Here is a 26405-nt window from a genome sequence, read left to right as displayed (position 1 = left end):
TTATAAATAATTTGTATAAAACTAAGTAAAAATATAACTACCTATATATTTATTTTTCAAATTTTTGTTTGTTTTTAGATATGTACTACGTACATATTTAGAATTTTAAACGGAAAAAAATGTATTTGGTTTTAATACATACTGAATATGATTACCTATATAACATTGATCAATTGTGATCTTATAATATTTTATTATATTATTTTAAATATTCTCATAGCATGGCGAGAGGAAAAGGAGTGTAACTTTAAGCATAATATTAACTGCAAGTTAATAAGGATATTAGATCTTTTTATCTTTAGAGTATCTTTTTTAAGAAAGGAGGAATGGACGTTCAGTTAATGGCTTGTCTTATTGATAAATAATAATAATATGTAATAGGTAAATGATATACAGGGTGATTTTTTTATTAAACAATACTCATTTCTATTTGTTTCATAACTTATGAACGTTTTTGTAAAAACATTTTTTACTTAATTTCCAGCTGAAATTAAATATTTAAAAAAAAAATATTATATTTGTTTAACATTTATTTGAATAACATGTGTTTTAAATTTATAAGTAGTATTTTGATATGGCGGCGTCGCGGAAGCAATGCGAAAGCAGTTCCCGCGGCGTCGTTGGTTTCAAAACTGCAGGATAAAAAAACGTAGTATTTTGATACTTAAAAATACGAAGTTCGGACGAGTAACTTATAAGTTTTTAAAGTTTATGTAAGCGGAGTAGTAGAGCAGTGATTCTTAAGCTTTTACGGTTCAGCGCTCCTTCACCAAGATAACAGACGGCGTACGCACCCCCCTCCAACCAATCAAAAAATTATCATACGAATATGGACCAGTATTCTAAATTGAAATATAAGCTCGTAATTTAATATTTAGCAAATAGGTACGTTTTATTTGAATTTGATTCCAATTTAAACTTTGTCACTGGACACTGGTTTTTATTTTATTTTTTCAATTATTCTGCATTTGAAGTCTCGCCGCCTATCCAACGTTTCCATAAAAATGCCCCGCTCGGGGGTGGTACCGCCCACGTTAATAACCATTGTAGTATTAGACCAACATTTTGGGGGGTATCCTCGTACCTTACCGTTTCGCTTTTATGTATCAAAATACTTCGAAAAATATTCTGCTTCAAAAACGTATATGTTGTCATTTAAAAAGTTAAAAGATTATAATCATAAAAAATAAAAAAAATATTATTAATTATTATTTTAAAATTTTTTTTATTTTTACTATAAATTATAAACATATATTTTTAAAAGAAAAGAATCACCCTGTATAGTTTTGTTTAAAAACGAACGTGTTGAAGACATTTTAATCTATCTTTAGAATGGAACTGTGTGTAGTTCACCTTCAGATATGATGACGTACGCATTATATAGTCTTCAATAGTCACTACTCACTACTATTTGAAGACGGGCAATTAATATGATGAATAATATATACACAAAATTAAATATATTAAGTTATTAGGTAGGTAATGAAGTTTTACGAGTAAATTCTTGAGAAACGATAAAATTAACTAATTATAACTATATTTAGACATGCAAATGAACACACACACACACACACCAGCTAGCGCGCACATACACAGTACACACACAAACAAATAAATAATGCTTTTTCTTCTTCTAAAATTGTGTTCTAAAACATTTATTTATAAATTATTTGAATATTTGATCCATTTCAAAGCGGAACTCTGCACTTAACATAATACAATACTGTACTGCCGATCATATAAAAATATTTAATGCTATTGACATAAAAATAATAATAATAAAATTGAAGTTAAACACTTTAAATTTGCGTCAGTCTCAAAAATGTCTTTTATTCTGGAAACAATGGAAATTGTAATACATTTCAAACTGTTTAAACTATAATTTTTACACAACTATAAAAATAGTTAAAATTTTCAAAAATTTAAATAGTTAAAATGACGATAATTTTTACTTTTTTATGATAACATGTAATTAAATTTTTGGTTTCAAGATAAAAATCTAAATTAAACTATGACGAATAAGAAAAACAATAAAATAAATAATCTCACTCAAATAAACCTAAAATAATAAAATAATTATAAATTAAACAATATAAATAAAGTTATTTAATAATCATCATTATGTTTTAAAGGTCAAAATTAATTTTAAACAAATATTCATAATATTTAATATTCATTGCAATATTGAAATTTGTTAGTATTAAACTGTTTTGAATCTCTTATTCCAATTAGGTAAAGATTACCAGTCTATGATGACTTTTAAATTACAAAATTTTATTGAATACAAAAAAAAATATATGTGTAACAAAATGAAAATATATGATTGCTACCCAATATTAGGTTATTAAACAATAACTGATATTTTATAGAAATAACAAATATAAAAAGGAGAAAAATATTATGGAAAAAAAAATAATTTATATAGATAATAGAACATATTACCTACCTAATTCCTACTTTTTAAACCCGATTGTTAGGACTTGAACTGATCCATACACGATTATCTTTGGCGTTACTGTCTTTTTTCTTATTATCTTCAATTTTCTTCCACAGGGTTGCTATCTTACTAGTGACTTCTTTTTTTTGACCTGATGTTGTCCTAACTGAGCACCCCGAACTTGTTGCTGATATGTTTGAATTTAAACTAGTATTGCTATTTGTTTTAGCTACTCCAGCCAAAGTCGGAAGACTACTATTGCTACCAGCCCATTGATCAGCACTACTTTTTAAACTGTTATTACTAACTGAATTACGAACACCACTAGATCGTTTATTTGTAGTAGACTGTTTATTGGCCGGTGGCTTAACCAAATTTGGTACACTAGTATGTTTTTTTCCAGTGGATCCCGGAGTTGGTATACGAGATTCTTCTTTCACAAATGTACCTTGTCTTTTAAGAGGAGTCTGCTTTTTAGTAGGTGTTGACTGTGAACTTTTAGAGGTGGTAGGGGATGGTTGAGGACTGCTCCGTGCTACTATTGGTATACCACTACCACGTGATTTTTTCTTACCTCTAACAACCTTCACTTCTGAAGGTTTAACAATTCTAGCTGAAGCAACTCCAGTATTTGACTCATTACCATCACTGGAATAACCGTCTGTGCCCTCTGATGTGGTACTTTCATCAACACAATTTTTAAAGTTTGACGTGAAGTCATTATCTTTAGGTTGGATTTGAACAATATTGGTTAAATCTAGATCAGCTAATGTACGTGTACGAAATCTATCTTTTTCAGATGATCTTTTATTTTGGAATTTTTCTTTTGGTGATCTTTTTTTTATGGCATCTTCAGAAGAATGAGAGTCTGATTCATTCAGAGGTGATGATCTGGTTTCAGGCTCCATAGAATTTTCTCTGCTGTCATCAGAAGTTATTGTATAGGTATTATACCTGGAAATAAATATTACAATATATTTTTATTAATAATAATGTTATTTTAAATAATTATTTATTTTAATTTGTTTACCTATCCTTCTTCATATTTCGCTTTTGTTTAGGTGTTAGCCGACGTCTAATTTGAGCTGGACTAGAATGATTAGGATCTGAAGACATTTCAGATGAAGGCAAATCATCTACCAAAGTTAAATCATCAACAGCTGTATAATATTGAGCACCAATTGACTGATCAACTATTTCAGAACGTATACTTGATATGCTAGTAATGCTATTTTCCATTTCAAAATCAGTTATCTCATCCATATATGATGGAGGGTTAATGTTCTCTAGGTTCATGCAACTTCCTAATGAATCATTTCTATCATTAGAAGTTTTTCTTTTTTTATCAAAACCACAATTAGATTGAACACTTGTTGTCATAGATAACAAACTATCCATGTCTGAAGGAGGTTTTATAGCGTCTAAACGTGTGTCTTCAAAATCTAAAGAAGATATCATACCTAAAACAAATAAAAATACATGATTAACAATTAAGAGAAATTATTTAATTAATATCTATAATTTTACCCATTTCTCCTTTATCCAGTTTTATAAATTTTTGTTTAGAACTATCTTCAGCACTTAAGTATGAACTTGTGAGAGTAGTAAATGTTAACGTTTCATCATCTTTCCATGTAGATTCGTCACTTTCGTCCCGTTTATAAGTAAATCCATCAATAATATCTCTGGGTGTAATTGTACTTGTAGACTCACTAATTTCACTTTCTGATTTGGGCCCAAAAGATTTTTTATATTTATTTAACACTGGTATTTCTCTTTTTTTATGAGTTGATCCTCTTTCAATATTTCTTATACCTTGGTTAATACATTTATTTAATAAGTCTTCTTCATTTTGTTCAAGTGTACCATTTTTGTCTTTTGATCTGTTGTTTTGTATATTAGTCATGCCTGCTTCAATACACTCGTTTAACAAGGCTACTTGTTCACTATCTGACAAATCATCACTGTTATTTTTAAATGGCTTTTTGCTGTTCCTAATTCCAGCAGCAATACATGATTCTAATAACTCTAGCTGTTGTTCATCAGTGAGATCACCATCTTGTTTCTTGGTTCTTTTTTTAACTGACATTTGTAATTTTGGTATGGCTGAAATATTGATACCAGTAGCTATACACTGATTTAACATTTCTTGTTGTTCGTCATCAGGTAATTCTTCATCGGTTATTTTTAAAGTTGTTATTTTTTCAATACCAGCATTTATACATTGATCTAATAAAGCATTATTATCATCATCGTCGTCGTCATCATCTTCTGACATGGGTTCACTGTTTAATGTATGAGCATCGTGTAGTGAATGAGATCGTGGTATTCTATTATCACATTTACCAGAGTCATCCAATGAAAATTCACTATCTATAGAATCAGTTGACATTCGTTTATTGATAACAGTAACAGGATCTGTAAATACATATTTCAAAAGCTATGAATTAAGACAAAATTAAGAAATAAAATAAAATTACCTTCTATTTCAGAAGAATTAATTGAATTTGATACATGTGATTCTGTCGAAGGGGAATCCAAAATTAATGATCTGGAAAAAACAATTAATTAATTTACAAGTTTTAAATTGAATGTTAAATAAAGATCAAACCTGGACAATGATATGTTTACTGAAGTGGGTAGAGCAGAAGCTTGATTAAACTGAAGATTTAAATTTCCTAAAGGTTTACCCGATGTCTGATACAAACGTTTCTTGCCAACCTAAAATATTATCAGAACATAAAATACAGTATTTTCAAATAATAAAACAGTCAATTTTTAATTTTAACAAAAATTGTTTAAGTTTTATTTATATTATTAATAATTTGAAAATTCTGAAAAATGTTAATTTAAACATTCCATAATAATACTTTTTTATTTTAGTTTCTGCTTTATGAAAAATAAAGATAAGGGTTTAAGTTAAATAGTATTAAACAGTTCTAATTTTTATTTTGTTATTTTTTTTTATATACTGTAGAATCTGACTGTTTATCCATAAACAAAATATTAATATATATATATATATATATATATATTATATATACATAAAATACAAATATAAATAGTCATTCAAATTTTTAGATTTCTTGAAAAATAAACAGCTCTAAACAAAAATATTCAAAATTCTAATCATTTATTATGTATACACAAAAAATGATCATAGAAGTAAAAATAAAATTGAAAATCATTGAAAAACTTGATATTTAAAATTTAAAAATATAAGTTCTGAACATTTAAAAATATGAATTTTTAGGTTTATGTACCGGCTCTTAATACTTTTAAATATTTTCAATTCTGGAACCACTACTTTTCAGTTTGGTTCCAGTCTTAAAATTAAACAAATCAATTCTATACAAAAATATCCAAGTCATTTATAAATATTTTTTAAATATTCTAAATACATAAAAATTACACGAATTAAGAATGAAACAACATTACTAAAGATTATTTATATTGATGAATTTTAATTACCATTTTCATTGACTGTCGAAGAATTACATTGGTTTCTGAACCATCTTCTGAAGGCGTAATCATTGATAAATCTGAATGTGAAGTAGCTGAACTTATATTGGCCGGAGTTCCTTCTGTACAGAATCCAATTATTTCATCTCCCTAAGAAAAACAAATTTTAAAATTAACTCTTAACATTTTTTTAAAGTACAAATTGTACCTCATTTTCATTTGTTTTATATTGTGAAAAACTAGACTCTGAGCATCTATCAACTGTCTGACCATTGCTTTGCACCATTACTGGAAGTCTAGATCTAAAAAAAAGTAGTAATATTTTAAACAATTACATAATGATTATAGAAGTTATTTGTGCCAACCTAGCATGAGGTATAAATCCTGGATTTTTGTTTTGCAAGTACGGAAATGTAGAAGAGGATGACTGAAAAAAAAAAAAATTAATTAAGATTTATTTTTTATGTTCATAAGACGTAACACAAGTGTTGGGTAAACAAGACTCATCACAAATGAATCAGCAAACTCAAGTGAAAGTTATTTGTTGTGTACTGTTCAATAATACTAACAGAAGTCAATTATTCACGGACTCATGGTTATTATAGCTCTCAAATCAAATTCAAAATCACCTAACAGTATTTTTTTTTCACTTTTATTTGACACATGTTTTTTTACTTACTTCAAGGAAACCATCTGAATTTAACTGGAACGTTTTAGACATCTTATCACTAGATGGAGATTCATATGGCTTACTAAGCAATACATTCCTAAACAGATTATAATTAATTGTATTAATTTAAATTATTATTAATCAATATATTTCTTCTTAAAATAAAAATGTGGACTATCAAAATAATATAGTATACTTACTTTGATATTTTTTCTTCATTTAATGATGGTAACATATTCTGGCCTTGAATATACTGTAATTTGATCTAATAACAATAAATAAAATTCAAAATTATTTGTAATTAAAGTTATTTTGATTTGTTTAGCACTTACTTCTGGAAGATCGTCATCAATGGTTAGACTACTTAAGCTCGTACATTCTGAACTTTTGCCAGGCATTTTTTCTTCTTTAAAAATAGTTACACTATCTTCAAAAACACTTTCATCTTAAACAATAGACATAAGTTGTAATAATCATTATTTCTTTTTTACCATTACTGAAAACTTTAATCTTATTTATCATTAATTTAGTAATTTTATAACTATCTTTCTAAATCTGAATTTAATTAATAAGTATTAACTCTCAACAGGCTAAAAATGTGAATTAACGAACTTGTCTAATTAATTAATTAGAACAAATTCAAAATGGTAAAACATACATACTTCTATAAAATAATCGGTATTATTACAGTTTTATTCTCAATTTTTAATTTATAAACATACATTTTTATCATTAAGAAAATTCTTATACTTTACACATAAATAAAAATAAGGAAACTTTAAATTAGAAATTACACATAATTTTTTCATAATAAAGATTTATAATAAAAAAATATATTTTAAGAATAAAAATAATATGTGTTTTACTTCTAAACCTCAGTAATATCATAAAATAAGAAAAAAATAAAAATTGACTGTTAATTACTTTTGAAACATGGAGGACTAGGTGGAACCGTTGGAGTGGGTGAATCAGGAATTTCACTTGGAGTTACTAAACCACTGGTGATGCGACTAAAACACAATTACAAAAAAACAAATATATAATATATTTACACAGTGGAAAACTACAAACTTTATTTATACCTGCACTCGCTAACAGCAGAACTGCCAATATAGCCTTCTTGTGGTTCGCAGCTTCCAAGTGAGGCAATAGAACTACTTCTTGAAAACATTAAAGGTGTTTCAAAAGTCACCATTTTACCTAAAACACAAAATGTGATATAAATAATTTTTTAGAACATTAATATTAATTCTTACCATCTTTTAATTCATTCTTAGGTTGTGCATCATCTGGTGTTTCACTGCCAGAATTGGGTACATTCATATTTTGTTCAGGTAGCTCTGTTCCAGATTCATTACGACTCTAAAAACCATTATTACATTTATATTTAAATTCAGTTAGCCTTAACACGCTTCATGCCATAAACCCAATGGTGGTCATATTGTATACCAACCATTTATTTAGCACATTCTTCAAACGTTCATAATAACATTTAGTTTTATTTCAATATGTTATATACACCATAATTACTATAGGCAATACATTTAAAAATAGATATGTTATCTACAGTTTATTTTTTTTAATTTTTATCTTTATTTCAAGCTTATCAATAACTAATTTACATTTATATTGGATTATATAACCTGACAGTTGAAAAGCATTGGAAAAAAAAATACTAAAAATACTTGAATTACCTTGTCATCTATGCCACATTTCCTTAAATCTGTATATGATGCTGCATTAGAAAAATTGTAGGGGGTTCCTTCTGTACAATAAGTCTGTGTTGTATCACCAGTTAATACTTTTTCTCCATTGTCATCATCTTCACATAACAAACTATAATTGGTCGCTTCATCCAGTGATGTCTCAGCATATCCATTAGAGGACTTTTTGACTTTTTCTTCAAAACTGATATTATTTTCCAATCGCTGAATAGAACCTTCCAAACATTCCATAGAAGAAAGTTCTAATTTTTCACTCTCAACTTCAGTTGTCATGCTGTTTTTGTTAATTTTAATAATATCGTAAGATTGTTGTGAAATTTTAGTTAAATTTGGTTCCCTAAAATAAAATAATATTAAAATAAATTCTATGATTAAACATAATAAGCAAAAATCAAAACCAACATACACAGTAGCTTTCAAATCATCACTATCGGTTACAGTTTGTATCTCTTTAGTAATATCCTTTAAATATGTATCAGATTTAGCTGAAGTACTTTTAACTGAATTATCTTCATGATTTATGTTCAAGTCTAAATACAATTATTAAAATAAAAAATCTGTTTTTTTTATAATATGTATTATATATTTATTATTTTATCAAACCTTGTTCAGAATTATATGCAGGCATAGCATTCATAAGGTTATTAAGTGCAGCTGACGATCCAGTCGCAATCATCTTATGTTTGGAATGAATTAATGACCGTAACATAGGTATAATACCCAAATTTATCATTGTTGTTTGATCACGAATATTACGTGCCGATAAATTCCAAATAGTCCCACATGCATTACTCACAATTGTTAAACTTGGAGACTGTAGCTGTTGCATTAACATTTCAAGTACATTATGGCGTCTTAAAATATCACTGTTAAAATTGTACACAATCAAATATATTATTATTTAATATATTAATATAACTAATGAAATAAGTTATTAATTACCGATATTCTTCATGAGATGCTATAACACATGAAATATTCCTCAATATTCCTCCAGCATTTTCTATTATTGTAACTGATTTTAAAGAACTAGTTCCGCTTAATGTTTTAATCAAAAATTCAATAGCTCCTTCAACTTTACATATTTCTTCCTAGATAAAAAAAAATATTATTTAAAATAAAACTATTTTACAGTTTTAAAAATGCATTATTTAGTATACTTTGTTTTCAGGAGAGTGAGCAGAGAAATTCCAAAGGGCAGACAAGAATGATTTCATTGTTGTTTCTTTGTTTGCTTTCATTGAAGCTTCCATTAGCGCTTTAACAGCTCCTACATCGCGCAAAATTTCTTTACTATGTGGATCAGCTCTCCAAGACAAATTTCGTAAAACACTTGCTGTAACCTATACAAAACACATCGATACACAACTTAGTAAAATATGCATAGTTCATATTTATTTGATTTTCAATGAGTCAATACCTGTCTGAGGTCTTCACATTGTATTTGTAATTGTAAAATCAAGACTTTGAGGAATTGTTTAAAAGAACATAAAAGGGTTTTGGTTGTAGCATCACCAAACGTTAAATTAGTTAAAGCCATGCCAGCATATCGTCTTAGAGTTACACATTCTGAATTAGATTCCAAATCTGGTTCACTACCGTGAACTTCATGATCAACTTGAATCAGTCTAGTAACAGTATAGATTGCACCTTAAAAAAAAAAAAAAAATTTTTACTAATTCAAATGTATAACCACATGAATTGTATAAATATACCTAATAAACACATAGCAAATCTATGTTGACTATCAAAAGATAACTTCATCAATGCTGCGATAGCAGTGATGGGATGTTTGCTAATATCTAATTGTTTAAGTACAACGACTGGTGTATCACAATATTCTCTCATGCTTTCCAATAACTTATAAACACGAGACTCTCGACGACCTTGTTTTTCATCTTGATTAAAAGTTACAATATTTTTTAATGCTTGGCTAGCATTGTGACGAACTACAATGTCAGCATTCATGTCATGAACAATTTGCACGAGCAATGGAACACAACCTATCAACAAAATATACTGTTTAAAATTTTAATTCATATAATAAAACTTATAATAAAGTCGTCGCAATAACTCGAAAAACTTGAAAATTCAATTTTTTTTTCATTCCCCTAGAAACATAAGTTATATATAAATTAATATAAATTCGAGTTAGATATCTCGAAGCAAATTTTTATCTCCCTTCAATTTTGAGCTATCGCGACTCGACTGTATAACACATAAAAAACAATTAAATTAGAAAACACTTTACCTGTTTGTCTCATTGCTGCACAACAATCAGGTGATTTGCTCATAGCCAATAGAACTGAGACTGACTGATATGAAGATTGTATTGAATTGTTGTTTTCCAATAATGACAATAGATTATAAACAATTTCTACTTTAGCTCCTAACTGTTGTTGACTACTAGATCTCATTGACAGACCTTTTTCACATTCTAACGATGAGGTTTGAGATCGTAATAAGGATGAGTCTGAAGAAAAGTTTGTGGGTCCTACACTGTGCCACATATTAAATTTTTTGTCAGCTAAGATTCCAGGAGGTGTGGGTAAACAACCCTTTAAATAAATAATTAATAGTGATTAAAATATAAATTCAATATACTCAGGTTTTTCTTTTTAATGATGCATAATTCTCTCAACTTACATCAGGAGATATTTTAGCTTCATCTTCTTCTTTATCTTCAGCCATGGTTCTTTTTTCTTTATCTATATGTTGATTCTACAAATTAATACAATTTATTAATATAGACATACAACAAATACATTTCAGAAAATCAATTCTCCTCATGCTAACCTCATTTATGATTTTGAGGTGACTGTTATTATTGTAAGAATGTTTAGCATTGTGTTTATTATCATAAAATGACTGTGTAAATGACCAATTATTAGCTCGTCTATTGTCTTCAACATTACATGGTGTCAAATACTGATATTGATTTTTAGATATAGAATGTCTAAAGTAATATGAAAATATTGAAAATAATTTGAGATAAATCATGTGTAAGTTATAAGTTTATAACTAAAAGGCAAAGTTTTGTAAAAACTTACTTGCTTGATAAGATATTATTATTTTGTCCATCATTATAATCTATTTTACCAAAACTAAAATTTTCTGAGATTTGATTGTTATTGTTTAGAATATGTTCATTATCATTCTTAGTAGTAGCACTCCAGCGAGTTCTGGGAGGATTAGATAGTGACCTCACATGATCTAAGCTATGTGATGTAGGTACACGAGAAGAACGGGATGATGAGGAAGAACGAACAGGAAGTCTAGATTGTCGATTAGAATGCATTATTTTATGTCTAAAATTTAAATGAAAAAAAAAGATCTAATAACTTTATTCAAATGTAATCAAAATTACTTTAAAAAAAATGTTATTAATGAGGACATAAAATAGTATTTTTGACAAACTGTAAAGGTATATTGCACTTATATTGCACTTACAGTTTTCTATATTGTGATCAATATTGTAACTAGGGTGAATTGAAGGGGAGTGGCAACCAGCTGTGTATGGTTATGGTACATTTTACCCCCAGAGAGAGACACTTTTATTTTTGTTTCCTACAACACTGGCAAGATAATAAATTAAAGTTTTTTTCTTATTTACAAAATCATACTCTTTAATAACTAGAGAAAATATATTGGTTTTGACATTTAATTAAAAATTTGAATGTTTAAATAGTTACTAAAATTATAAATTATTAGGTTTCAACTATCCATTTAATTATTTTTTATGTTAATAAACCAATTACTGTTTCAACTAAAAGCAAATATAATTAAACAGTTGAGCTCATATGGTAACATTGTCATTTAACCAATCTTATTTTTAGTTGTTATATAGCCTAGAGTACATTCGGGCCAAATTAAATTATTGAATATATTATATTTTTGTATAGATATACAAAATTATAAAATATAATGACTTAAACACTAATTCAAATATACAAAAATTACATTAATACAATAATGTTAGAAGATTTTTTTCTTAATTTAAAATTACAATCTACAATTTACATAACCAAATACTAAAAGTACAATTACTAGAGGTAATAATAAAAGGAAATTGTTTGTACTATAAATACTCAGTAGTGTTATAGAAATGATTTATTGTCATTTTTTAGAGACTATCTTTAAGCTATTTATTTTTAATTCTTTTAACATTTTCAGAAAGTATGACAAAAGATAAATGTTTGATGAGAGTTGGAATTGAATTTTAGAATTGCATGATCTGATCTATAGGTTTAAAGTAAGTAGTTTTAAGTCATAATGAACATTTAAAAGCAACCTCTAAGTTTTGACAATGAACATTTTAGTAACAAATTATTATTCTATAGAATTAGATTGAATGGATTATGAATTAATTGAAAAATAGCTTAAACTGAAAATGTAATAAATCGAAGAATTATTACAATTTGTATTTAATAATATAATTTTATAGATTGAGATGCATTTACTACAAAATTAATGCAGAGTGAAATAACAGGGCTTTAGTCGTTTTAGATCTTTATACTATAAAATATTTGAAGGAGTTATTATTGTTTAATGGTTGGCTGAATTTAAAATCATTTAGAAACAATATAATAACATCAATATTAAGTACTATATATGTATTATTTTAATGATAGTAATTTCCTGACAAGCCTATACGGTTTTCAAGTAAATATGAATAAGATATAAAGAGAAAGTATTTATTTAGTTGACAACAATTTGTAAAAAACTAGATGACACCATGTTAAACATTCTTACACAAAACTTATCAATTGATTTGTATTCTAAAATTAAATGAATAAAAAAAAATGTCTACCTGTTCACTAGAAGTTTTATTTTCTAAGGATAGAGTCATTTTTGGTGACATGTCTCTTGATGGCATTCCTCCGTTTAAATCAACTAAGTTTTAAAAAATATATTAATTTAATGTCTACAGAATTGTTTTTGGTCACTATTATCTATTAGTATTGCAATAATAAAATTTACCTGCAGGTAAATGCTGAGCTAACAATGGTGTATCCAATTGTCTTTGAAGTTGTCTGGTTTCTTGATTAAGACTGCGTACTGTTTCTAACAGCTCTTCATAGCTGGAAACTGGAAGTGTCATATCTCATAACTATAAAATATTGTTTTAACTGAAACATAGAAATATTGCATTTAATAATTTATTCAAGCAATAAAAATGATATTGTTATTTATTATTAATAGTTACACATTACAAAAGAAATGTATTTTTGTTATACTTAGTTCTGTAAAGGTAAACAATATATTTATGCTATTTCAAGGACAAGATGATTTCATGGTTTAAAGCTTACATGTGTACTACATTTATATTATAATTTGATACAATTCAATTTTTAAAGCATAAAAAAAACTATTATTCTTCAAAATTTTAAGAAAAAACGTTCAAAAAAGGATACTCAAGGTTCAATAAATATGTCAAGAGCATAATAATTTAAATCCATAAAAGGAGAGTAGCTACATATTCTAACATAGGTCATTCTTCATAAAAAAAATCACAAATTATGTACTAACAGAAATTATCAAGCAGTTAAATGAACAAAATATGCATCATGAGTATGATATATTGTTTACATTTTATCTGTTGTAATTAATATTGTTACTATATCAAATATAATCCCGTTAGATAACTTTTACCAAAACAATTAAATTGATAAGATAAATAATAAAAAGAATAATTTATAAAAGAAAGTTATTGATTGAAAATTGGATACTCTTATTGTTATATCAAAGTCAACAATATAGTATTTATAAATAAAATACTGCAAGGTACTTAAAATGTTTATAATATATAGTACCATATTGTAATAGAATGCCCAAGGAAAATATCATTCATGACAAAAGGGCATTGACTTATTGTGGTTAATGTGTGTTCATTGTCAAAGAAGCAAAGAAAAATAGTTGTATTATGATTAGCTAACCTATAAACGTGTAACATAATATAAAAATTATACAGCCTATTTTTTTATATAATATTTATGTGAAATATTTGATTATTTAAGCATTATTTTTATACGTAGTAGATCAAATTAAACGACAATATAAACAATAATTTTAAATAATAAAGTTCTTTCTCAAGATTAACAGCCTTCAAGAACATCCTTAGTTTATTGATTCAGGCAAACCTAAAAAGGTTTCTGAACTGTCACTGCTTACAATTTAGTATATTATATTAAATAATATATAGCCATAATCATCCTCTGCACTGTATACTTCTGGCTTCTACCTTTATATCTATCTTAAATTTAAGATTTTATTATATATTGTTAATTGGTTAATTATATAATCACACTTTATCTGTTTTTTTTTTTATTATTTATAAATCTAATTTCTGTAAATGCCATGTAATTATGTTATTTACATATAAAATTGTCAGACAACGGCCATATTTATTTTTACTTAGGTATCTAATTTACTTATTGTTCTATGTACAGGTTAAAAATTCTATGAATAAAACAAGGTTTATAATAGATAACTTTATAATAGATAATTTTTTGTAATAGATACGTAATACATCATTTTTTTTTTTTAATATAAAACATCAAACCTAGTAACTACGGTATAGTACTAACTATTTAGAATAAACTTAAAATAAAATTCAATACAGATACAATAAAAATCAAAAGAATAATTAAAACAAATAATGCAGTTTATAATAATATCAGTAATCCTATAATGGGTATTGGAAGCACAAGGACAAAAAATATACAAATCATAAAATAGACTCTAAGGGTAAAAGAACACTTTAATATCCAAAGCAGAAATCAATAGTCTCTAAAATTACCTCAAAAATTACCATGTAATCTACATACCTAATAGGAATAACAAATAATGAATAAATTACAGAAACCTGTAGGAAAAGATAGATGATAGGTATAGTGCAGTGTTTCTTAAACTTTTTGAAATCACAGAACACCAAACAATAATATTTTTTATGCTGAACCCCTATCAATATTATCTTCAAAAAGGAGGATAGTACTAAACATTACAATAAACGGCAACAATGATAATATATATAATATTATACTAAACACAGAAAAATGTAATAAAATTATTTATTTAGGAGGTATCATAACATTCAAAAGTAATATAATATTGACTTTTCTTATATTATATTAGTACAAAATAATATTGACTATAATATACTATTATTTAATGTATATTTCATAGGTACTGTAATTAACTAAATGTAAAATTAAAATATATTAATATTTTATAAATAAATAATAGATTTTTCAAAATAATTTTTTTGAATATTTTAAATGTTTTGAGGAACCCTTAAGTGATCTTCGCGGAACCCCAGGGTTTCGCGGAGCACAGTTTAAAAAACACTGGTATAGTGCGTGGTTACAGCGAAAGAATTAAATGATCAATTATATTAAGCTATGAAACAATATGATACGTCATATTAAAAACATTATATCTAAAAAATAATGGGTACTTTATGATAACATACTATTATCTAATACAGATACAGAAGTTTACAACCTTTTTTAACTAATACTACATAATACCCTAAGGTATATCTAAAAATCTGGAGGCACTCTTTAGAATTATATTGTATATTCATATTTTATAACTTATTAGAGCTTCTTTAGCAAGATATAACCAAGCATAATATACAGGTATTATTATATTTCATAAAAAAAATGATTTAATAACTATTAGATACTTCATATTTTTAATTAACTGTGCTATAAGTACTAAGTAGTTTAATCAACAACTTAATATTGATCATGAAATAGAAATATTTGTAAGCACAATTTCTAAAAATATGTATCTAAATTATAGGTAGTGAAACAACATTTTACTTGAATTATCATGAAAAATTAAAAATGGATTTAATGAAATACCACAAAATATTTTATGAAAAATAGAAACATGAAAAAAATAATTACTAATATTGTACTTGAGATAGGGTTCAATTTTATTAAATTCAATTAAATATTAAAATTAAATACCAATTAGTTTAAGCCAAGTATTCAGTCTTGTTACACTTTATTACTTTTAAGTTTATTATTCTACTGAATGAAATGATTATGATAAAACTAATATAACTTTTAACTACAGAATGGATTTTAATGCAAATTACATTTCATACATCAAAGAATTAAAAAGTAACTTTTATTTTGCATTTTAAAGTTTTAAGTCATTTTTACATAAGAATGGATAAAATTTGAAAAAAAATTAGTTAAAATTCATTCTTGAAGAATATTGTTTGTTTTGCCTGTCAGTACTTCTATTTTTATTATATGTTATATTATTATTATTCATTTTTTGTAAATAATTTTCATGGTAAAAAGAAGATAGGAAAAGACGAATAATAAGAATTTATATAATAACAAAACAAATATTTTAATTATTAAAATTAATTTTAAGACCAATTTAAAAAAAAATTCTATTATGAGTACATTAAATCGTATTTTTATTTAAAGGCATTTTTCATGTTTTTTTTGCATTTAAATCTGTTCCCTACTTATGACCAAACATTTCTATAGAGATTAAATACAAGAACTACAAGAAGATAATAAAAAGCCAAACATTATACACTATCGTTGAATATATTATGTAAAACAAAATAAAAAAGGTACCAAGGTAGGTAATGAAAAAATTATAAGACAATTATACTTATAGTTAATATAAGTGTATGCAAAGCTTGTTAAATTATAAGTTATAACAAATACCTAATGAATATGTAAATGTTAACATTAACTACAGATAAACACCAATTTTAATTAGAATCCTATACTATATGCTTGACTAATTGGGGTTGTATATCAATGTCGATAAATTAAACCTTTTTTAGTTAGTTGTACCTATTTTATTTATTGGGGAACGTCATAAAAACGTCATATTTTTTTGATGAAATATTTAAGTTAACATAGTAAAAAACTTTTTTTTATCAGAAATAAAATAAGATTAATAAAAATTTGAAATGTGTGCACTGATGGTGTATCTTAAAAACATGTAAGACTTGATCATTAAAAATAAAATAGTAAGTACTACTTATAATTAAACACGAAGCACCTACCTATAACAATACAAAATAGATTATATATTATAAAATTGAAACAATAATACATGAGTATTTTATGTTAGTAAACATGAAAACAAAAAATTATATTCTAAGAATATTTGGATAATAATTATTGGAAATAAATAAATAATACCTTCATATTACTGATGATTATATAGCTAGTATTACACTGGTCTAACAGACAATGCCAATCGATAAAACAAAAATAATAAACATCATAGGAAAGTACTCGTTAATCAACTGATGACAAACCAGTGTAATTCTGATTTATCAAAGGCACCTAGTACAAAACTAATTGATAGGATAAAAAACACATCAGACTATTGAGACTAGATGTAAAGTATACATAAAAAATGTGAATAGAACGGATAACACAGAAGGAGGCAAGCCGGCAACAGACGCAACATTATACAAGAGGTCAAAGGATACTGAACTACATAATGTTGTGCTTAGTCGACCAACTACTTCCAGCAATTTAGTTTAAAAACGATAGTTGAGCAGATGATTGTAAATATCTTTAAAAATGCTTATAATGACTAATCCCTTACCTGTGCGAGGAAAACCAAAGAACCGGATGGAAAGACACGTCCCGAGATGGTCAAAGTTGAACAGGAAGTGATGGTCTTCTCGGCGAAAGAACTTTTGATCGAAAAACTACGTCAACAACGAACACACAAATAGCAAAGTATGCGTAGTGTTTAATGAATGGTGTACACCCTGCGCCACCACCGAATGTAAGAGGTGATTAGGCGAGTGCTGTACTATTGTCGTTGGCGAGTAAAGAGACACGGTGACGGCGAACAGCGAGTGCCGACTACTGACTAGTCACTAGTGTCTACTGTCTAGTGAGTACCGAGTGATGCGACCAGCGATCAGCAAGTACCCCCGGAATGGCCCGATATACGTCCAGCACACGGGTACTCCTGTCAATTATTATCGGCCTCGTGTGTTGACACCGGTTATGTTGGCAACGAAATTCCGTAACGTTTCGGATTTATATTTTTCAAGGTCGAGAAGAAAAAATCTAAACATCGTCTTCGTCTTCGATTCTTGCATTGGAATCAAATGACGGCTTTTCGTTTTCTACAGAAATCTCACAGAAAAGCGTACTCGAAATAAATTTTGTGTATTTATTATTATCTTACAAAAACGCCGTTTTTGTCTTGTCAATTTTTGTGAACGTCTTATGTATTTAAAAACATTTTCTATAACTGGTGAAAGTAATAGAACTGAACTGTCTGAACTTGACCGATGTTTTATCATTTATTTATCATGATTCATGATAATTATTCATACCTTAAATGGCAGTCCGTAACCATACCACGATTTATTAATACGCATTTACAAATATTGTTCTACGATCCTGATAATAAATTGTAATAACAATAAACAAATAACAATAACAAATGAAAATTAACATAAATTATAAATGTACAAATCATAGACGTATAATATATTATAGTATTATACGTATATTACGGACAAATAATGAATATTATATAGGTATTTTGGTATTTACTATTTATATGACATAATGTCCAAATTCCAAAACCGACAGGTCCGACGGCAAGTCAGCAACAGCTGACGTCAATCACGTGTTTGTACATTTTGTATTTTTGTTTTTATTATATTTTTAACTAAAAGTTTATGTAGGGAGACTGTTTGGAACTTTTGCGATATTTAAAAATATTATACAATATTATGCTTACGCATAGATTTATCATATATACGTAGATATTTAAAATGCCAGGCATTTTATAACGGGATGGGTGTCAGTTGTCAGTAGATAGATCCTTAATATGATAGTCAGACCATTCACTAGTTTTTACTTTTTATAAACTATCAGTCTCCTTATAAACACAATAGAAATTCTATCCCAATATTAAACTGATTAGGAAAAATTTGATTTCACCTATTCTGAAAAAAAATGATTTTTTAAAAGGACTTCTCACATCTATGATGTAGTTTACTTATTCACACAAAATAAAATCATACAATTGCTGAAATTCTGCCATATAATTGCTGTCAATGAAGGTTTCTTACAACCTCTCTATAGTCACTATACTCCCTATTAAAATAGAAACCCTTATTAGGTATTTAGGTATATCATTAAAACATTGAGGACAAACAGTCTGACAAAATTTTAGCTTACTATACAAGTTTAAATCCATTACAAAGGTACTAAACGGTCTGGACGTCTCCACACCGTCTGAGATATTTCCCCTATGAATCAATACATAACTTTGTATTTGTGATATTTATATTACCTAGTAAACTTTATATTTTTATGACGTTTGATTTTAAAATATATTTTGATATTAATTATGATAAAAAAAGATAATATATTGATTTTTGTAGTTATTTAATAAAGTACATTATATAAAGAGTACATTTATTTATTTGGTAGATATATTGTTTAATATTAATTGTATTTAATTTTTAACCCGGGTGGGAATTGCCCTGTTTAGTGAGAAAGAAATATCCAAAGAGTCGGAGAGAAGGAAATTCACCAATAGCAAACATGCTTTATCACTTACATATACATAAAGTTTATGATACTCTTTGGAAAGCCTTTAGAAAACTTCTAAGTATTCATAAGCCACTCATCGATTCATTACATTGCGCAACAATGTTGATACCTACCTAGCTATAATGCTATATAGTAGTTACAACTCTGACTAAGACAAATCAAATATAATATATTCACTAAACATTTAAAAATCATCTTTCAGTCGTCAGCCACATTACCAAAAAAAAATAATAATAAAAAAGTATAAAACATTTTCGATTCTCCACTTCAAATGTGCTTTCTTTCTCAAGCCCTTTGTCCAGTCAAAGTTAATATTAGTATTAAAAAAATTTCCTCTAAAAAATCTCCAGGCTTTTACATAATTACTGACAAAATAATCAAACGTCTAGTGTCTATTTAAGAAATCAATCATATTTCTTACACAAATATTCAACACAATGCTCGCAAATACTGGAACGCAAAATTTATATTTTCCTATTCCTGGGAAATTCTTTACAATTTCTATATTATTATTTAAAAAGTCGCTACTATTCTATACTTTATACAGGCCATTTAGTCTCCTTCCATTTTTTTCGTTTATATTTGAAAAAAGTTCTTATTAGTATACCTACAGGCTACAGTTATTTTATATTATACATTGCAAACATTTTACTAAATTTTTAATTAAGCTTTGACAATAGTCATTCCACTATACATCAGGCACAAAGCGATTTATCGACGAAATCTCTTTTGCTTTATAGTTTAGAGGAAAAACTGTGGTGTTTTCCATTTTCCTCAATGTCTCCCTCAAGCGTTAGGAAGAGTTATTTCAAACTGGTTAACACATCTCTTATACAAACTTGAATTTTTCTCACGAGGATACTTCTCAATGCGTATTATAAGCTCCATTTATATGTAGGTACAGTGGTACACAGTACATTAGCTAGTACACTTGCATTAACAGGTTAATTATTGGATAACAAAAACAAAAGTACAAATCGATTAAGTATTTATATTTCTTTAAAATTTGGAATTTAATTTATGAGGACATACATTTTTAGTGAATACCATCGACTTTATCAGGCGCCAATGCAGGGGGTGGGTGTTTAAAGCTCTCCCGAAATATCGCGAATAAAAAATAAATTACCTGACCTACAGTAGTGAATAGTATATTTTTCGAAAAAATGTTCGCCCTCCCACAAAAAAAATAAATTGTTTTTTGCGTTTGCGCCTGGACCTTATACTAAATAAGTATCTATAAGCACAGAATATAATAATTGTCTATTAAAATATATTGGTAAAATTCACTTATTTACTAAAAATTTCGACTTAACCTGTTCCTGAAATTGTTCATGCTGATATTAATAAATGGTTACAGTTTATAATTCGCATCATTTTAGTGATAATATAATATTAAATAATGATGTATATTGTAAAAACATTAAGTAGGTATCTATTGAACACCTAGAAATATTCTAAAATTCAAACTGTGTAAATAATACTAAATATATTGTAAGCAACACTGTTTATCTTTTAAACACGTGTGAAAAGAGCAAGACTAAATAAAGTATACCTGAAGATATAGTCTTAAATTAAATACTAGGTACTAAAATGTTTGTAGGCATAAGGTATCTACCTAAATTAAAATTAGGTATTATGCTTGTAAACAATTTACATTGAGGGATTACTCGGTTTACCCACTAAAAAAACATCGGTACAATTTACCGAGCTTTCATCTTTACTGTTTCAAAATTGTTTAAAATGGATTATTGGTTTGTAGACTTCAGTTATATCATGATATTGATCACATAAATATTTTTATGCTTTAAAATATGCATACCATTAAACCAAAATTTAATTCAATGAACAATTTCAAATACATATTTAGTTTTTTTTAACAATGTCATGTTAATAGAATATTGGTTTAAGTATTAAGTCATATACCTAACTACAAACAATTTGTGAATTGTTTAGATTTAATAGATTTATCATAATACATATATATTATTATGAGTGATTTATGATGACCTTTGATACTTTATTTATGGTGGTGTTAAAACAGTTTGAAATAAATACAACTATAACTAATATACTAATTTTATAATAAATTGATTGTTATTTTAAAAATAAGTGAGTAAAAACACAAATATCTATGGATGCATAATCGTTTCATCACCATCCTATTCATAAATTAATATTATTGATTTTATAGTAGAATTAAATATGAGTAGGTACCTATATCAATTTTATTTAAAAAAAATCAGTATTATCAGTTTTTTTTTATTAACATTAATAAATTATTATTTATTATTTTAATTATCTTTTATGTTGTATTAACATACAAGAGCATGGAAAATTAGTAAAAGAATTAACGTAAGATAATAAACTTAATTATTAAAACTAGGGCTAATGTGTTAAGAACTATGTCTTAAATTGAAAAACCATGTCATAATCTTTAAAAAAAAAAAGCAACCAATAATAAATGTGGTTATTTCCTTATTATAAAATATAAATCTGTTTTTATGATAACTTCAACAACATGACTAAAACTCACTTTTAGAATTTGGAAGATAATTTAATTAAACTAAGTGCAGAATTAAAATATGCAAACATATTAATTGTAATATGTTCTTGGTACTAATAGAGGTATGCTTTTACTTCATGGTTCTGGATGACTGAATAGTTACTTATCCAATTTTAAATTTAAACCTTTTTTATTATTTAAACAAAGTATATTTACAATCTATAATATTATTATATATAACAAGTAAATTTGGTAAAATTTAAACATAGAATTCGGTGGATTAAAATTTAGAAATTACCATTAAAATAATAAAATTATACTACCTACCAAGACTTAATAAAATTTGAAAAAATACCTTGTACAGAAGATTCTTACATTTTTGTAAGTAATTTTCATACAACATTATAAATAATCAAATTGATAAAATAGCTTGATTTAATAAAATAATGATTTATTAGATTAGTACAAATTAAAAAAAAAGATTATTTGTTATAGAACTTTTTTTATTTTTTATCATTTACTTGCGTAATGTGTGAATAAATGGGACATCATACCTGCATATGTAGTCTCAGTTTTACATACATATAACATAGCAAATATTCCTTCAAATAGAGAGAATTTACTTATTATTTCTTAATATTGAAGCTAACAAATTAATATGTTCTACTGAATGCAAATTTGCTATGTTGTATGTACATAAAACAAAATAACACATATGGGTATGGCGTCCTCTTAAGTACTTGTATATAATATTAATTAAACTATTATTACAATTTGTTGATATTTAAAGTATAATTATATTTATCAATTAGGTATATTATATAAAATTTCATAATTTACATTGTCCAGGAATGTATCAATCAATAAATAAAAAATTATTATCAAACTTAGTTTAAAACTTCTGATTCTGCATAATTGTTGAAAAAATTCAAAATTATATTTTAAGCATTTCACATTATTTAATTATAAACAATTTTTTTTACTTCATTGTAATGAGAAATTTTTATATTATATTATGCCAATATAGAGAACAAATAAACACTGAAATTCATATGCTTATGATTTATGAATAATAAATATGTTACTCTTAAGACTAGTTATGTATAATTGATAGTATAAAATCAGTTTTTATTAAAATGAACTTGTACAAAAATATATTTGATTTTAAAATTAATTAAAACTTCAATATTAGTTATACAACATCTAAAGACAATTAATAATGATATTTTAAAATTTTAGTAACTACTATTGAATTATTGAAACAAATCATGAATTGAGCTTTTAATTTTGAATTCAATTTTATCTCATTACTTATCTTAAGGTTACTGTAAATGGTATTAAAAAATCAAATACATTTTTATTTACGAATAAAAAACTATGTACCTATGAAGAAAAACTTTCCTTAAACAATTATTTTTAATTTGTAATAACATATTTAATTAATATATAATATAATATAGTAGATGGTAATTTAATACTTATTTAATTCTTAAAAAAATAATGGTAAAAGTAAAATTAATATAATTTGTTATTTTATTATCTCAGTTAAAGTTGTGCTGGTATTTTTGGTAAACCAAATTCATCTACAGAAATTTCACCTGGTTTACTAGGTTCTTTATCTTTTTGCCCAGGTTCTTTGTCTGGGACATTCACTTGATCTAGATAAGAAGTATCATCATCTAAAGCTAATTCATCACCAATTGCTTCAAGTTCTGCATTTAGTTCATCTTCATCAATATCTGGTACTCCATATGTCCGTCCTAATGCTTCTTGCACTTCATTTGATTGATCTAGCATATCAGCCATTTCATCTTGAAGATCCTATATTAAATGTATACAATTAATAATAAAAAATTATAAAAACTATTATTTTAAATAAACTAGGCTAGTGTCTAGATATAAGTCATTATCAGTATTAATAGTATCTGGTTGGTAAGTTGCAATAGGTAGCTTGGGTAAAATGTAAAATAGCCCTTTTAGATTGTCAATTAAAACTTATTCTGAAATATCATTAATACTTACTGAATTTAGTAACAAATATTAAAATAATTTTATTCTACCTCAATATCATCTATATTAATGTTCTTAAATTCTTTTTTCATTTGTTTCATGCCGGTTTTCATCGCAACTACTGTTGATTGGGTGTCTTTTAATGACTGAACTGCATAAGAAGCTTGTTCCATATTGAAAGATTGATTTCTTAAGTTTTCAGCCTGACTTTCATATCTGTAAATAATAAAAAATGATAAATACTTTAATGCAAATTCATAATTTTAATCAGAAATAGATTCAAGGGCTTAGGGATTTCCATTTTTGATTTATAAATCTGTAACTGATTTTAATAATACAAGAAGCTTGAATTTTATTAATGATTTTTTTTATTATTTATTTATAGCTACTAGTATTAAAACTATGATAGCTCAAAATGTATACATTTTAAAATAAATATTATAACTAAGTGCTTATTATAAAAATAAAAAATACAATCTATGGTATAGTTTGCATATTTAAAAATATTTATTAATAAAAAAAACACTAAGAAATAAAAAATGTGTATAAATAACAAGAGTTTATAAATAATGTGTATCATATCTAAAAAATACTCGTATCAATACTTTGTGAAAAAATTAAATCTCTATAGTTATTAATTTTTGAATTACAATAAAAAAAAAACAATTAAAACCTAGATTTCTGTAAAAGTACCTGTACTTCCTTATCTATTCATTGTTTTATTTGGCTATTGAAAAAATTAATGATTTTTAATTTTTGACTATAAAGTAGTGTTTCTTAACCTATGGGTTGCAACTCGCACTCACAGTGTTCGTGCACTAATTAGACTAGATAACTATATTGTTATTAATATATAAAAAAGCCTAGACGTATTTTTATTTTATTAGGGGGTGGTTTTGTACTCAATAAACAGTAAATTTATGGGAATTTGAACTAAGATACTACCAGAAATATTGAAGAATGATGTATTTTTATTTTAAAAGGTGGCGACACACAAAAAAAATACACATTGTAAAACTAAAATCTACGCATGATGATACAAAATTAGTTATTCAATAGTTAAAATAATGAACAACTGACAGAAAGGGCCAGGATCGTTTTTTGTGCCCATAACTATAGTAATGTATAAAAGGTAAAAGAATAAAGTACACATATACAATATTACCTCACATTATTAAGGATTAAACATTGGGGGGAAAGCCCAACTATCAGGAATGAAATATATTGAAATAAAATATTATTTTATTTATATAATATATATTATTTTTCATAGCTCACTGTTTCCTTTGTTTCAAAACTCTTAATGCTTTTTGTTTCAATGAATTTTTAGCTGGGCCTTCTCTCATCTTAGCCATTTGATCTTTCAGTTTTTTTAACTCCCTGTCCAGTCTATTGATTTTTTGTTCAACTGATTCAGCACGATCGTCTACCTATAAATTATTTTAAATATATAGTTACGATTACATCTAAAGATAATGTTTAATTTATAATATAATTTATCTTTCATACTATCGTATAATTATTTACTTACCCCTTTTATGACGGCAGACATATCTGGAGGAGGCGCCTTTTCTTTCGATTTCCCGAATATACGGTTCATTTTACTTGATGGAAATACCCTTTAAACTATACAAATATTAGTAATTAGCTAATAAGCTTGATTTAAGAATGAAGGCTACTGCAGGTACTAGGAACCACACAATAATATTGGATACTAATAACAGTAAAAACTCAGTATAAGTGTGCAAACATAACAAAATGCTAAACTTAATAAGCAATGAGAATTAAATTTTTGGTTTATGATGTGAATTCAATTAATTGTAATATTGGGATGGACGATAGTTCATGAGTAAGTTCATGACTCATATTATCTGAAATTCTGGATATTCTGAATGTATCGCTAGAATATAGTTGATGTTCGATAACAATATAATGATAATTATTATCTTAAGCACAGTCGGATAACTTCACAGCTGATAATATGGTTTGAATCAAGGTTAGAGATACATCATACATA

General features: G+C 26.2%; 2 protein-coding genes across 4 annotated transcripts; both read right to left on the bottom strand.

Moving 5' to 3' along the window:
• Positions 1-1622: 1622 nt before the first annotated feature.
• On the bottom strand, positions 1623-18573 carry LOC132928260 (uncharacterized). Of its 3 annotated transcripts, XM_060992808.1 has the most exons (26): positions 17894-18573; positions 13274-13422; positions 13104-13186; positions 10940-11014; positions 10545-10851; positions 10009-10296; positions 9714-9943; positions 9454-9636; positions 9236-9384; positions 8897-9159; positions 8700-8823; positions 8264-8630; positions 7826-7931; positions 7652-7769; positions 7494-7579; positions 6902-7014; positions 6770-6834; positions 6579-6666; positions 6265-6326; positions 6108-6201; positions 5909-6049; positions 5049-5158; positions 4918-4988; positions 3965-4855; positions 3468-3897; positions 1623-3391 (listed from the first exon to the last, which is right to left on the bottom strand). In XM_060992808.1, exons 2-26 carry the CDS (start codon positions 13392-13394, stop codon positions 2461-2463), a joined length of 5496 nt encoding a protein of 1831 aa, XP_060848791.1. In that variant the 5' UTR covers positions 13395-13422; positions 17894-18573; the 3' UTR covers positions 1623-2460. The 3 variants fall into 3 exon arrangements, with proteins under 3 accessions (XP_060848791.1, XP_060848792.1, XP_060848790.1); XM_060992809.1 differs by lacking the exons at positions 13274-13422; positions 17894-18573 and adding an exon at positions 11090-11249 and having other exon boundaries at positions 13104-13175; XM_060992807.1 differs by lacking the exons at positions 13104-13186; positions 13274-13422; positions 17894-18573 and adding exons at positions 11090-11249; positions 11344-11739.
• Positions 18574-22812: 4239 nt separating this feature from the next.
• LOC132930398 (charged multivesicular body protein 5) lies at positions 22813-26290 on the bottom strand. Its single transcript, XM_060996248.1, has 4 exons — positions 25920-26290; positions 25667-25818; positions 24439-24604; positions 22813-24199 (listed from the first exon to the last, which is right to left on the bottom strand). Exons 1-4 carry the CDS (start codon positions 25986-25988, stop codon positions 23924-23926), a joined length of 663 nt encoding a protein of 220 aa, XP_060852231.1. The 5' UTR covers positions 25989-26290; the 3' UTR covers positions 22813-23923.
• Positions 26291-26405: the final 115 nt, after the last annotated feature.

Source organism: Rhopalosiphum padi, chromosome 4, assembly GCF_020882245.1.
Source record: "Rhopalosiphum padi isolate XX-2018 chromosome 4, ASM2088224v1, whole genome shotgun sequence".
NCBI lineage: Eukaryota > Metazoa > Arthropoda > Insecta > Hemiptera > Aphididae > Rhopalosiphum > Rhopalosiphum padi.
This window is presented reverse-complemented; position numbering and strand designations above follow the sequence as displayed.